General features: G+C 34.3%; 1 protein-coding gene across 3 annotated transcripts in view; it reads right to left on the reverse strand.

Annotated features, from left to right (window-relative positions):
• Window positions 1–259: 259 nt before the first annotated feature.
• The window catches only part of LOC131149320 (centromere/kinetochore protein zw10 homolog), a 40,595-nt gene continuing 25,994 nt past the window's right edge, over window positions 260–14,860 (reverse strand). For all 3 annotated transcript variants that reach the window (XM_058099676.1, XM_058099677.1, XM_058099675.1), the window contains exons 9-15: window positions 3,455–3,550; window positions 3,189–3,317; window positions 2,424–2,501; window positions 2,190–2,348; window positions 1,930–2,080; window positions 1,749–1,831; window positions 260–642 (exon numbers count right to left, since the gene is read on the reverse strand). In XM_058099676.1, coding sequence (XP_057955659.1) covers window positions 559–642; window positions 1,749–1,831; window positions 1,930–2,080; window positions 2,190–2,348; window positions 2,424–2,501; window positions 3,189–3,317; window positions 3,455–3,550 — 780 coding nt within the window. In that variant the 3' untranslated portion in view covers window positions 260–558. The remainder of the gene's footprint in view (window positions 643–1,748; window positions 1,832–1,929; window positions 2,081–2,189; window positions 2,349–2,423; window positions 2,502–3,188; window positions 3,318–3,454; window positions 3,551–14,860) is intronic.

Genomic DNA, 14,860 nt, shown 5'->3' on the forward strand with positions numbered 1-14,860 from the left:
GTACTGTTAAAAAGTTAAAAAAAAATATTTAAAATGATTAACAATAATAAATTTTGGATATTAATAATTTATAAAGTCAATTTTATTCGTGAATTTGATATATATATTTTTTTTTCTTTTTCTTTTTTTTGGATAACCAAACATGAAAATATAATTTTTTTTTTTAATATTTTTTTTCCATCCTCTTTTTTTTTTTTTTTTTTGGTAAGAAACAGTGTCAAAAGCTTGGCATTAACTACCAAAATCTCCTGTACAATCCTGACGCAAACGCTTTCCTTATCCATAACGAAAAATTGTGGACCATTTACAGTCACCTACTCAACCAATATAACTTTGCTTTTTCCCTTTTTCCGGGAATCTTTTTTTACAAAGCTCAGATTTTACAAGAATCGCTTATATATCAGTATAAGCCATCCGGTTTTTTAAAATAAATGAAAGATAATTTACAAACCAGAGGTCAGTAAAGAAAACAGCATCAAATGCTGTTTGGTTTGACTCCAGCTGGTGGCGGATGGATCAACACCGCCTGAATGGGCGAACATAATACACAAGAACCTTCTAAAAGCTTGCTCCTTTTATCCTCCATAAGCATTCTTTTCTCAGAGGTGTATCTGTGAATATGGATTTGATGAAGTCTTCCATCTGCAAAATTGAATAGCTTTTGAACATGAGCATAATCTAATTAAATCATATTAAGAGGGGAAATTTGTGGAATCAAATAGGGTAAGGATGAAATAATTATTGAATCAGGGTATGATTAAAAAATATAAGTAAATGATTCCAAGGTTAAATAATCATGCAAAGTTTAGAGTTGTGTTTCATCCCTCGAATTTGGATTTCCATGAATTTAGACAAAACTCAGTTCAGTTTTGTATAGCATTTAATCTAAATCCACACACTGATATTTAAGATCTAAACTCCTAACTTCCAAACATGGGGTAAGCGTTCTACCAACCAATATGAATGAAATAGCATGGGAATAGACATCCCACGGTAACATGTCTTTTCTACGTTGTGGAAGCACAATTTTAATGATCATTTAAATGAACGTACTATCCTTTTTGTAAGCTATTATAACCCTATATAATAAACTATTCCATTCCTCCCAGATCCATTTGCTGAAGTTTGACCTCATTTGATAAGATGAGTTCATTTGTCCAGTCAAATGGAGAAAAATGAATTTACACAAACTCTAAAGATCTATGAGCCTTAATACAAACAGTTTTTGACTTGCTCAAGCTCAAGTACATGAAAATTGAATTGGCAGTTGGCCTGGGAGAAGGCTCATTAACTGGCCTCTTTATGGTGAGTTTGCTTCAGTTGCTTTAACGGAGTTGGTTTTTTGGAGGTTCAGCGAGAATGGAGGAACATTTTGCCTAGTCTGGGAAAAGGCTCATTAACTGGCATCTTTATGGTATGTTGGCTTCAGTTGCTTTAAGAGAGTTTTTTGGAGGTTCAGCAAAAATGGAGGAATCTCCTGCTCTGATTTTGGCTTTTTCCAGTTTTATGTTTTATTAGTTTATTTTTTCTGAATTATTCCATAATTTTGAAAGGAGAAGTCTTTTTTCTCCTCTGTAAATTCTTCTTTTATCAATGAGATCTCTTTTGTTATCAAGAAAAAGCTCAAGTACATGAAAATCACATCATCTATTAGAAACAACTGTCAGATAAAAAAAATAAAATAAAATAAACAAAACTAATCACTCCAACACGTCAAATGAACACACTCCAAGAAGATATTATCATACCTCTGTAAATGTGAAACCACAATTGACTAGTTCACCGCTTTCCCAAGCTGTTGTAATAAATTTTAAAGGCATATCTAGTAAATCTGACGCAAATTTAAAAAGAGAAATAGTCATCAGGCTTAGCTGTTGTCATCTACTGCATATTTAGCAATCTAATTTAAGCATCAAAGGCAAAACAGACCTTCCAATTTGCGGACTTTGCGCAGAGATGGAATCAGTTCATTAAGCGAGTCCACAGAGGCATCTTGCAATTTCCTTTGTTGGTTAACATCAATCAAGGATTCCAGCAACGAAGACAGGTTTTCCAGCATCATATGAATCAGCCTTTGAAGCTGGGAACATAGTAAAAGCAAATAGTAATACACTAATACTAATACTTACAATCACTAAGATTTAGCAACACAAGCAATCAGTCGATTATGATGAATATTTAAACAGCACCTGCAATGTTTCCTCTGCGGCTACATCATCTAACAGGAGTATGTCTTTTGCCATTCTAGAAAAAACCGACTCCAGAACCAACCCCATACTTCTCCGGTAAGTAGAAGGCAGCAAAAGGGGCTCCCATATAATATGGACTTTCTCAAGGATAAAAACCACCTGAAGAAAGAAATTTTTAGCTCCATTCCTTGCCACACGCCAGGGAGACTAAATAAAAAGATACAGTATCAGCACCTGATCTATACTAAACTTCGTAGATTCATACTGCTGCATTTGGTGAGTATTCTGAAATCCATCAGCTCCATCTATAGCCTACAATTTACAAGATTTGTGAAATGCAGTGTTTTAAAAGGTTCAATGGAGGCTCATCTCAAGGCAAGGCATGCCTAAAATCCCTTGAGGCTCAATCTAAAATACCAAATTTCAAAAAGGTTAATGCATTACACGCTGAAGCTTGCACGTTTTTTACAGAAAGCACATCTTTTGCATCTTTTTATTGAGGCTTACGCATTTTGGGTGCGTAATTCTCAAGTTAGAATTGGTTAGAAAGTTTTAACTACATGTTTGTATAAAAGGAATGTCATAATATGAGTTTATTTCTAGAACTCTTGAACCTCAACCTTTACAAAATAACTGAGTTGTATCTTACATCATGAAAATAGTTTAAGCTTCGTAATGATATAGCTATCTCTCGTCATGATTTATGTCATGTATTTAAGTTAACAATTTTTGAATGGCCAACAAGTATTTTGTAAAATACATCTAGTTTTTTTTTTTTTTTTTACTATATTTTAAATATATATAATTCATTTTATATATTTTTATCTTAAAAAAAATTTCTCAAAAGGCTTACGTACCAATGCCTTAAGGCTTATGCCTCGCCTCTTAAAGGTTAAAACGCCTCGCCTTATGTCTTCACCTTTTAAAACATTGGTGAAAGGTAATTAAACATCTGGATAATGCACCTTCCAAAGGTCAGTTTGTTTCAAGACATTGTACCTCTTTCAAGTTAAAAATGACAAGCTGAATTTGTTTCTTCAGTATTTCTTCTGCCTTTAGTTGGAATCTAGGAGCCAAATCAACAAAAACAACATGTTCCTTAATTGAAGAAGGAAAGTCTGAGCAATACTGAAACAAAAGAAAACAACAGTTAGAACAATAAAATAAAAAATTAACAAAGTAAAATCACTATTTGTTAGGGTATGTTAGGCCACGGCCTAAAGACACAACAGAGGGTATAAACATATGGAGCAATTATCATATACCTCAAATGCAAGACCAAGGATTTCCTGACACAGATAAAGACAGTCGTTGTGCATTAGAACAGCTACCTGATTGATGCCATCAAGCTGCCTCTCTAGCTTCACAAATTAAAAGAAGAGATGATAATATGATCATTATGCATATTCCATCTCAAAATAAGTCCACGATGCATATGCAGAGACTGTTGACAACTAAATAATCATATAATCTATAGTAAAACTTGGAAACTTAACAAAGAGAATCACAAAGCTGTGGTGCAGAACAACGATACTAAGATGCAGAAAATTTCCAAAGCATTTCGCAATGAGCTGAGTAGCACTAGAATCTAGACTAGGAAATGATATTAACATAAAGAGGCCTGCAGGGGAGGTGGCAAAGAAATGCAATGGCAGTAAAACAATGCCAAAATGCAACAAAGATATCCTAGATGCTAAAATTACCGCTTCCTCAATTAACTAGTAGTGGACTCCATACTCAAACCCCCGTGCATGCATACGCAGTTAACATCAACGCAATCAACATTGGTGATAGTTCTGACTACAAATATAAACAAACAAAATCAAGCCTTAGTCCCATTAAGTGGGGTCGGCTATATGAATCCTTTTTCACCAATTTATACGATCAAGGACCATTTTTTTTTTTTAAATTCAAGGATATTAAATTCTTACTCACTATCTCCTCCCAAATTATTTTAGGTCTACCCCTACCCCTTCTACTGCCCTCCACAGTAACTAAGTCACTCTTCCTCACAAGTGCACTATAAGGCCTACATTGCAAGTGTCCATACCATCTGAGTCGTCCCTCCCTTATCTTATCGTCTATAGGAGCTACACCTAACTTACCACGAATATGTTCATTCATTAATTTATCTTTCAATGTTATACCACTCATCCATCTAAACATTCTCATCTCGGCAACTTTTACTTTTTGGATATTATATTTCTTCGTCGCCCAACATTCCGATTCATATAGCATAGCTAGTCTTATAGCTGTCCTATAAAACTTCCCTTTCAATTTTAAGGGTATTCTACGATCACATAGCACACTTGAAGCACTTCTCCATTTTACCCAACTTGCTTTAACTCTATGCATTACATCATCTTCAATTTCTCCTTCAGCTTGCATAATAGATCCAAGGTATCGAAATCTACAAGTGCTATTTATTTCTTCATCAAAAAGTTTAACTTTGTCTCCAATATTCCTCCTATCATTACTAAAATTATGTTTCATATATTCTGTTTTATTTCTACTTATCCTAAAGCCTCTAGATTCCAAAGCTTCTCTCCATAATTCTAACTCAGCCTCTACTCCGTCCCTAATTTCATCAATTAATACAATATCATCTGCAAACAACATACACCATAGAACCTCCTTTTGAATACTCTTAGTCAATTGGTCCATCACTAAAGCAAAACGATAAGGACTCAAAGCAAATCCTTGATGTACAGCTATGGTAATTGGAAATTCTTTAGTTTCTCCATTTATAGTCTTTACACTAGTCATTACTCCATCGTACATATCCTTAATAACATCGGTATACCTACAACTACGGGTGAGCAAACGGTCGGTTTGGCCAAATTCGGTTAATTAACCGAAAATTTCGGTTAAAGAATCTTGTTAACCGAACCGACCGAACCGTTTGGTCTCACCGAACCGAACCCGACCAAATTTATTTTTCGGGTAATTCGGTTAACCGATTTTAACCGTGAAACGAGGAACGGAAGGGGGAAAGGTGTACTGGACTGGTGTATGTGTATGTGTATCCGTCTGAAACAAGGAAAGGTGGGGGAAGGTTGAAGCCTTGAAGTCCTGAGTCACTGAATGTAGATCCATCGCCATGCCCACGCAAGGGAAGAGCCGATCGAAGAGGGATTCGGGATCGGGATGGGTCACGAACTGGGAAGACTGGAAGAGGGGCTCAAGCCAAGCCGCGAAGCCAGGAAGAGGCGATTCGCGAAGAGGGAGAACCGGAGAACTGAGAAGTGGAGATTGATGTGGAGGAAAGGTGGTTGGTTAGGGAGACGATTGGGCTCAGGCGAGCTTGATGCCAGTGAGGAGGAGCCGCCGAGCCGAGGTGGTTCTCAATGAACTGCTCTGTGCGCGAGACTGTGAGAGAATAAAAATGAGAATGAGAGGGAGCTTGAGTGCTGGTGACGATGGCCAGCGACGACGATGGCGATGGACGCAGGCGATAGCATCGCATGAAGATGGTGGTGCGAACTGTGATGGATTGAGCTCGGGTGAGCGAGAGAGAGGCGGCCTTCTGACTTCTGAGTTTCTGAGAGCACTTAGAGTGAGACGGAGAGTGAGAGCGAGAGGGAATGGAAATATAGAAGATAACAGGATTTTTTCTAATTTAAATTTAAAATTTAATTAATTATTAATTCGGTTAATCGATTAACTGAATTAATGTTTTCTATTCACCGAACCGAAACCCGATTCCCCGAAATATTGGAATGTATAACCAAACCGACCGAACTTATTTTTTTAACCGAACCGAACCGACCAATTTCGGTCGGTTAATTCGGTTTTCCCCGAATTATGCTCACCCCTACCTACAACAAACACCCTTTTTTTCTAAAACTCACCATAGAACTTCCCTAGGTATCCTATCATATGCTTTCTCAAGGTTACTAAATATCATATGCAAGTTTCTCTTCTTTTCCCTAAACTTTTCCATTATCTTCTTAAAAGATAAATAGCTTCTGTGGTAGATCTCCTAGGCATAAAACCAAATTGATCTTCTAAGATCTTCGTTTCCAACCTTAATCTTTGTTCAACCACCATTTCCCATAGTTTCATCGTATGATTCATAAGTTTAATTCCACGATAGTTATTACAATTTTGAATATCTCCTTTATTTTTGTATATAGGTATTAAAGTGCTTTTCCTCCATTCATCTGGCATTTTCTTAGTTTTTACAGTTGTATTAAATAAATTAGTTAACCATATAATTCTATTATCACCCAAGCATTTCCAAACTTCAATTGGGATGTTATTTGGTCTCATAACTTTCCCATTTTTCATCTTTTTTAGTGCAAACTTAACTTCGTTCATGGTCTTAAATTTCCATTAAATTGTCAAAATTTACGTCAAAATTTCCAATTTCTGTCACCCTCGAAATCGAAATGGCAGTCAATTTCCGTCTTGCATAATTTCTATCGAAATCTCAACGAATCATCCAAAATTTATCGAAACCTCGAAATTTTAGCGAAATTTGTCAAAATTTTAACTATACAATGAAATTTCATCGAAATTCAAACGAGAGATTCAAGAGTGAAGTGAAATTTCTATTTTAATTTATTTTATCGAAACAAAAGGTGACCACAAGTGCTTTTGAAATTATATGAAAAAATAAACTTATAGTAATATTTTATTTAACCATTCTTGTCTAAATTATCAATATTTGTATAATAAATAATATTTAAATGAATTATGAATTTCATTTGCATTAACTGAATCTGTTTAATGTACATTATCTTACAAACATGTTTCATACACATACTATTTTACAACTTTTCCACCCTATACAAAACATAGATGTATTTAATTTGTAATATATTAGTCTTAAAACTTATATTATTATATTTTTTAACCATTTGTAAAGTTTCACAAAGAATTTCATGTTTTACTACTAGTTTCCGTTATTTTTTCAAATCGAAATCGAAATTGACATCAAAATCGGAATTTCCATCGAAATTTCCGTTCTTTTGTAGCTACGAAATTTGAGTCGAAATCGAAATTTAAGACCTTGACTTCGTTGACTCTAATTTTGCGAATAAATCTTATATTTTGAGTTTTTTCCTCATTTGACAATTCTAAGTTTAAGTCTTCTATTTGATTTCCGTTAAACAACTTACTAAAGTAACTTCGTCATCTTTTTTTAATATCTTCATCCTTAACCAAGACAATATCATCCTCATTTTTTATACATTTTACATTTCCTAAGTCATTGCTCTTCCTTTCTCTAACTTTAGCAAGTTTAAATATATCTCTTTCCCCTTCTTTTGTACCTAATCTATCATACAAACTGTTAAATGATCTATATTTAGCTTCACTAACGGCCCTTTTTGCATCTTTTCTTGCCTCCTTATATTTTTCAAAGTTCTCTTTTTCTACATTTTTACCACGTTTTATACCAAATTCTTTTTGTCTTCATGATTTTTTGTGCATCTTTATCCCACCACCAACTCTCTTTACTATTCGAGAATCTTTCCCTTGATTCACCTAAAATCTCTTTTGCTATCTTTTTAATAGAGCTAACTAATTTATTCCAAAGAGTATTTGTATCTATCCCATCCTCTAAGGTCCAATCCCCATTTTTGATCATTTTATCTTTAAATTTTATAATATTTTCTCTTTTTAGGTTCCACCATCTAGTTCTCCTACATTGGATTATTTTATCCTATCCTTCCATTTTTTAATACATATATCTAACACTAAGACTCTATGTTGTGTGGTTAGGCTTTCACCTTAAATAACTTTACAATCCTTGCATGATAAACAATCTACCCTCCTCATTAAAAAAAAAAATCTATTTGACTTCTATTTTGTCCACTTTTAAAGGTTATTAAGTGTTCTTCTCTCTTCTTAAAGCAAGTATTCATTATACTAAAATCATATGACATAGCAAAGTCTAAGATCATCTCCCCAAACTCATTTTTGTCTCCATATCCATGTCCTCTATGTATCCTCTCATAATTTTTATTATCTCTTCCAACGTGTCCAATTAGATCTCCTCCTATAAATATTTTCTCAGTCCCTAGTATGCCTTGTATAATAATATCCATATCTTCCCAAAATTGTCTCTTAAGATTTTCTGGTAAGCCAACTTGAGGAGCATAAGCACTAATGATATTTATTATCTCTTGTCCTAATACCATCTTGATTTTTATAATTCTATCCTTACTCTAGTTACATCCACAACGCTATCTTTTAAGTTTTTGTCTATAATAATGCCTACTTCATCCTTATGTTTTTCTTTTCCAGTGTATCAAAGTTTAAATCCTGATTTATCGATTTCTCTAGCTTTCTCCCCCGCCTAGTTTCTTGAAGGCAAATTATATTAATTCTTCCTCTAATCATTGTATCCACAATTTCCATGCTTTTACCCAAGTGTCCCTATATTCCAAGTTGCTAATCTAATCCAAGTTTCCTGAACTAACGTCTTTACCTGCCCACGTCCAGAATGATGCAGGAACCATCGCATATTTGACACCATACTCGGGTGCCGACACGGCGCATCGCTTCAGGGCAACGACCTAACCCACCCTCACCCACTTTTCGCTACACCCGGGTGGTTCAAGTGCAATGCGTCACTCGTAGGGGATGCCCCAACAAATATTTGGTAAGAATTCATATCATAGTGATCTGACAAATTTTACGCTGGCTGTCAGCTACCTAATGCAACCCTCCTCCTTAACCCGGGCTTGAGACCGGCTGTGTGAAAAAATTAGGACATTAAGTGCATCACAGGCGGAGTTTCTGACCACAAATATATATAATACATAATGGCACTTGGATCATGCATGTTCTTTAAAACCCATTCTGGCCTAAAATTGGGCTTCCAATCTTTAATCCTGTTCAACAGGTGCAAGGCAGGATGGATTATCATGCTGCTCCATGGCCATCCCTACAAGGAATGTTCATAATGTCAAGTGTTTCAGTTATATGTGCAAATGACGATTGTCCCAAACCCCACATGTATAGGTTGAGATCTTAAGCCATGAATATCTACTTACCAGCTAAGCATTAAAATCAAACAACCAAGCACTAGCATTCAGCAATGGATTCCCACAGCTGATCCTTTAGCCTGTCAGGAAATTATATAATTAAACTTCAGTTAAAAAAAAAAAACCACATACAAACTGAAACTGCTTGGATCAGTTTAACTATGTCATTGAACGGTTGGAAGAAGGGTGAAGACTTAGATGGTTCTAAAGGATTGAAAGAGAAACAGAGTGATTCCTATAAGCAAAAACAAAAGAGGAATCCAAAACCATACAGCCATTAACTAAAGTAATAGCATCAAATCAGATGGCTTCTTGTAGATTTCAAATGAATACCAACAACCACACTAGTGGAAAGTAAGAAATTTATGCCAGTTAAAGGCGCAAACGTGGAACGAAGAATGATAGAAATGCCATCAGCAGTTTGAGTGAGAATACTTGAGTGACTGAATTTCGTACTCTTCTTAACAGAAAATTTAGCATTTGAGAAGACAGACAGTTATTATTTTGGGCTTCAGGTGCCTTTTCTTTTCCTCTCCCTCTCGTCTAGGTTCTCCCTCTTGTCTTCTCCTTTTCCTTCCTCCTTTCTCCTTTTTCCTTCTTCCTTTCTCTTTCTGTTCTCCCTATGTTCTGTTTATATGCTCTTTGTTCTGTCCGTCTCTCTCTGCACGATTCCCACTTTCTGCCCAGCAGCAGCTCCTCTTCTTCATCTTCCCTTCTCTTTACTCTTTCTATTTCTCTCTTTAATTCTTTCCATCTCTCTGTTTCTGACTTTCTGTTCATGTCCCACACATGGATATTAAAATCGCAATCTGGATCGTAGGATCATACGATTCTACAATCCAGATTTACCCAAACGATCCAAGTCGCAACAAGAATCGGAATTAAGTAGAATCATGGTAGAATTGTAAAAGAATCAGTAGATTCGTAGAATCAGAATCGTAGAATTGTGAGTGGAATCGTACAGATCCCATTCTGATACCTGATTGGGATTTTTTTTCCTTTTTGGGCTTCAATAATGTGGCCCAATACATGTTTTTATTCGCCCAAAGGCCTCAAAAAGTTTATGTTGGGTCCAAAATCTTCTAGAACTGGCGCAAAATGGCTCCCAGCCTCCTATCAATGAACAAATTCAACAGAATCTGCACCTGACTTCCCTGGAGTTTGACACCTCAGTCCTCTACTCATTGAAATTCAGCAACCCAGCACCTGAATTTCTCTCCTGTTTGACAACCAGAGAACCCTCTATCTAGTGACTGATGTTTGATCAGCAGCAGCTAGCAGTCCTGCTGTTTGATCAACAGTTCTTTGGTGTTCAACAACCAGAGTTCCTGGTGTTTGAAAAAAACTCAGCCCTCAGTACTCTTCCTTCTTTGGTGTTCGACAAGAAGACATCAGTCCTTTTCAACACACAGTTCTTGTTTGATCAGCAGCAGCCAAGAAAAGAGCCAAGCCAGCAGGCCCAACAGAGCAGCAGAGGTATGCTTTGAAACAGATTTTTTGCTTCTTGAAAAAACTCAATAGTGAGCATTGTTTTTCTCCTTTATCTTCTCCTTTTCTTGATCTTCTTCTTTTTCTTCTTTTTATTGTTTGAACTTTTTATTATATTTTTGACTTCTTATAGTTAGAAAGTTTTTAGTCTTTAGACCTGTCATAAAGTTCCACATAATTTTTTAATTTTTATTTTACATTGACAGTAGAATCTTACGATTCTCAATCCGATTCTACGAGATCCTGCAGACCCCTCCAATGATCCCACTTAGAATCCTGATTCTAACAACCTTGGTCCCACATCAGTCTTGTTTGTAAGGAAATTCATTTAATTAAATCTAATAATAATTTTAGATTCATTACATACAAAAATAAATAAATTCCTCACCAACTAAATTCCTCTTCTTTTCTTTCTTTTACTTCTACTTCTAAAGGTTTCTTTTCTTTTTCTTTCTTTAATTTTCCTGAATTTTATTCTCTCTTTTGGTTTTGTTTCTCACCAGCCAAGCAGATCCGCTCTCTGAACTTCCTTTCTTTCCTTCCTTTTCCTTTTCCTTTCTTTTCTCCCAAAGACTCGAACAAATCCAAGGATTCTTGTTTCTTCAGCCCTAAAATCATGAAGAAGCAATAAAGATTTATGGGTTGAAGATTCTTGTTTCTTCAATATTCTTGGGTTTGAATCTTGAATTTAGATTTGAAGAATTATTGTAATCCCTTGTTGCTTAAATATTCTTCGAATTGATTTTTGTTAGCAGCATCAAATTTCTTGCATCAAATGTACTTACAATAGTATTTTTCAAGCGGGTGTCATTACCTTTTTTAGTTTCAGTCACCAGTGAGATCTCTCTTGTTATTTCTTTTCTTATTATGATTATTAATAATTTTTCGAATAGATGGCTGGTAGTGGAGATTTTGTGTTTTTGATTTGTAGGCTTAGTATATGCATTTTTGTGTTTTTGTGTTTTCCATTTGCAAGTTTTAGAATATACTAAATTTTTCAAAAAAGTACTACTGCATGATTTTTTAAAAATTCTAGTCTAGCTTGGATTAACAACGAAAATTGTATGTTTTAAAATGTTTTAATACATCATATCGTGTGTGTGGTTTCTATTAGTTATAGGGTGTGAATTAGAAAATTATCTATGTGAAAAAAGCTTGCAAAGAAAAAAAAAACACAACCATGTACTTCGCCTGTGAAACACAAATTCTTTGTGCACACAGCCGGTCCCAAGTCCAAATAAAGGAGTAGGATTGCGTTAGGTAGCTAACAACCAACATAAAACTTTGTCAAATCTTATTATCATGAATTCTTACCAAATTCGGCTAGGTAAAGGGAATAGACCAAGTCAATATAAAAGGGAGAGGGTTAATAAGTTAGCACAAGAAACTAAGATAACATTAGCAACTTGGAATATAGGGACTCTTACAATAAAAAATATTAAAATAGTGGAAATAATGTTTAGAAGAAAAATAAACTTAATCTACCTTCAAGATACAAAATGGATAGGAGAGAAAGCTAGAGAAATTAAAAAATCAAGAATTAAACTTTGGCACGCTAGTAAAGAAAAACATAAAAGCAGGGTGAGTATTATTGTAGATAAAGACCTAACAAATAATGTAATAGATGTTAAATAAAATAATTGGGGATAGGATCATCAAAATTAAGTTAGCTTTAGGTTGGGAGATAGTGAGTGTCGTTATTGTGTATGCTCCCCAAATAGGTTTAGCAAAAAATCTAACAAGATAATTTTGGGAAGATATGGATAGTATTTCATAAGGGATAGCAATGTCTAAAAAAACACACATAGGAGCTCATTTGAATGGTTACATTGGCAAAAGGATAATATAGGATATGAGAGGATACATGGTGGCAATGGATATGGAGATAAAAATGTGGTTGGTGATACAATCTTAGATTTTACCATGTTTTACGATTTGGTTATATTGAATGCTTGCTTTATAAAAATAGAAGAACACTTAATAACTATCAAGAGTGGGTATAATAAAAGTCAAATAGATTTCTTCTTAGCTAAGAACGGAGATCGTCTATCTTTTAAGGATCGTAAAGTTATTCCATGTGAAACTTTGGCTACACAACATAGAGCCTTAGTACTAGATATACATATTAAAAAATGGAAGAGAATGAGTAATATAAATCAACACAAGAGGACTAGATGGTGAAATTTGAAGAGAGGGAATACAGTAAAATTCAAAGATTAAATGAATAAAGAGTGTGATTGGATAGTAGGAGATAAAGTTGATGCAAATACTATTTGAAACAAAATAGCAAATTCGATAACAAAAGAGGTTTTAGACGAGTCCAAAGAAAGATCCTCGAGTAGTAAAGGAAGGTGGTGGTGGGATCAAAAAGTCCAAAAAGTCGTTAAGTCAAAAAGAAATAGGTATAAAATATTAAAAAAAAAAAAAATGTAGAAATATATAAAATTTTGAAAAAATACAAAGCGAGAAAAAATACAAAAAATACTATCAATGGAGCTAAACATAGAACTTATGATACTTTATATGCTACACTAGATACAAATGAAGCAGAAAAAAACATTTATAAACTTGCTAGAACTAGAAAAAAAAAATGCAAAGACTTAGGTGATGTAAAATATATAAAGGATGAAAATGATAATTTCTTAATAAAAGAGAGGTGACGGAGATACTTTGATAAATTGTTTAATGAAAACCAAAATGAAAGATTAAACTTCGAAGTGACAAATGAAGAGAAGACTAAAAATAGGAGATTTATTCGCAAAATTAGAGTCCTTGAAGTTAAAATGGCAGTAAAAAATATGAAGGGTGGGAAATCTATAGGACCTGATAAAATACCAATTGAAGTTTGGAAATGTTCAAGGGATGAAGGAATTATTTGGTTAATTAATTATTATTTCATTAATTAATCTATTCAAAACTATTATAAAAACCAAGAAAATGCCAAAGCAATGGAGGAAAAGTATGTTAGTTCCTTTATATAAAAACAAAGGCAATATTCAAAACTGTAATAACTATCGTGGAATTAAGATTATGAGTCATAAGATGAAATCATGGAAAAGGATAATTGAACATAGAATAAGATTAGAAACAAAGATTTCAAAAATTCAATTTGGTTTTATGCTTGGGCAATCAACAACAGAAGCTATTTATCTTTTAAGAAGTTCAATGAAAAAGTTTAGGGAAAAGGACTTGCGAAGTTCAATGAAAAAGTTTAGGGAAAAGGACTTGCATATGATTTCTATTGACATAGAGAAAGCTTACTACAAAATGTCTAGGGAAGTTCTTTGGTCGGTATTAGAAAAGAAGGCAAAACAGAGTTCGCAGTAGATATACGGAGGTCATTAAGAATATGTATGATCGAGTGGTGACTAACATTAGAACTGCAGGAGTTCCAAACACAATAGCTATACATCAAGGTTTTACTTTGAGTTCTTATCTTTCTACTTTTGAAATTGATAAACTAACTAGGAATATCCAAAATGGGATCCCTTGGTGCATGTTGTTTGCAAATGATAAGCTAGAACTTTGGAGAGACACATTAGAGTCTAAAGGGTTTATGATAAGTAAGAATAAGACAGAATACCTGAAATGTAATTCCAGTAATGTAAGGATTAGCAATAGAGATAAGATTAAACTAAATAATCAAGAGATTAATAGTCTAGATAGATTTAGAAATCTTGAATGTATTATGCAAGCTGAAGGGGAAATTGAAGAAAATGTAGTACATAGAATTAAGACAAGTTGGTTAAAATGGAGAAGTGCATCAAGAAGTTTTGTGTGATCATAGAATACCCTTAAAATTAAAAGGAAAGTTTTACAAGACGACTATAAGGTCAGCTATGCTTTATGGTTCAAAATGTTTGGCAACTAAGAAACAATAAGTATAAAAAATGAAAGTTGCTCGGATACGTATGTTAAGGTGGATAAGTGATTTAACATTAAAAGATAAAGTAAGAAATGAACATATACGCAATAATTTAGGTGTAACACCGATTGAAAACTAGATAAGGGAGGGGTGGCTTAGATGGTTTGGGCATTTGAAGCACAAGCCTAGTAGAGCACATGTGAGGAGTGAGTTAGTTATTGTTTCTGGCATGAAAAAGGACAAAAGTAGGCCTAAAATAACTTGGAATGAGGTAGTGAGGAAGGATTAAATAGCCCTTAATCTAACAAAAAAAAAACCCTCCG

Source organism: Malania oleifera, chromosome 2, assembly GCF_029873635.1.
Source record: "Malania oleifera isolate guangnan ecotype guangnan chromosome 2, ASM2987363v1, whole genome shotgun sequence".
NCBI lineage: Eukaryota > Viridiplantae > Streptophyta > Magnoliopsida > Santalales > Ximeniaceae > Malania > Malania oleifera.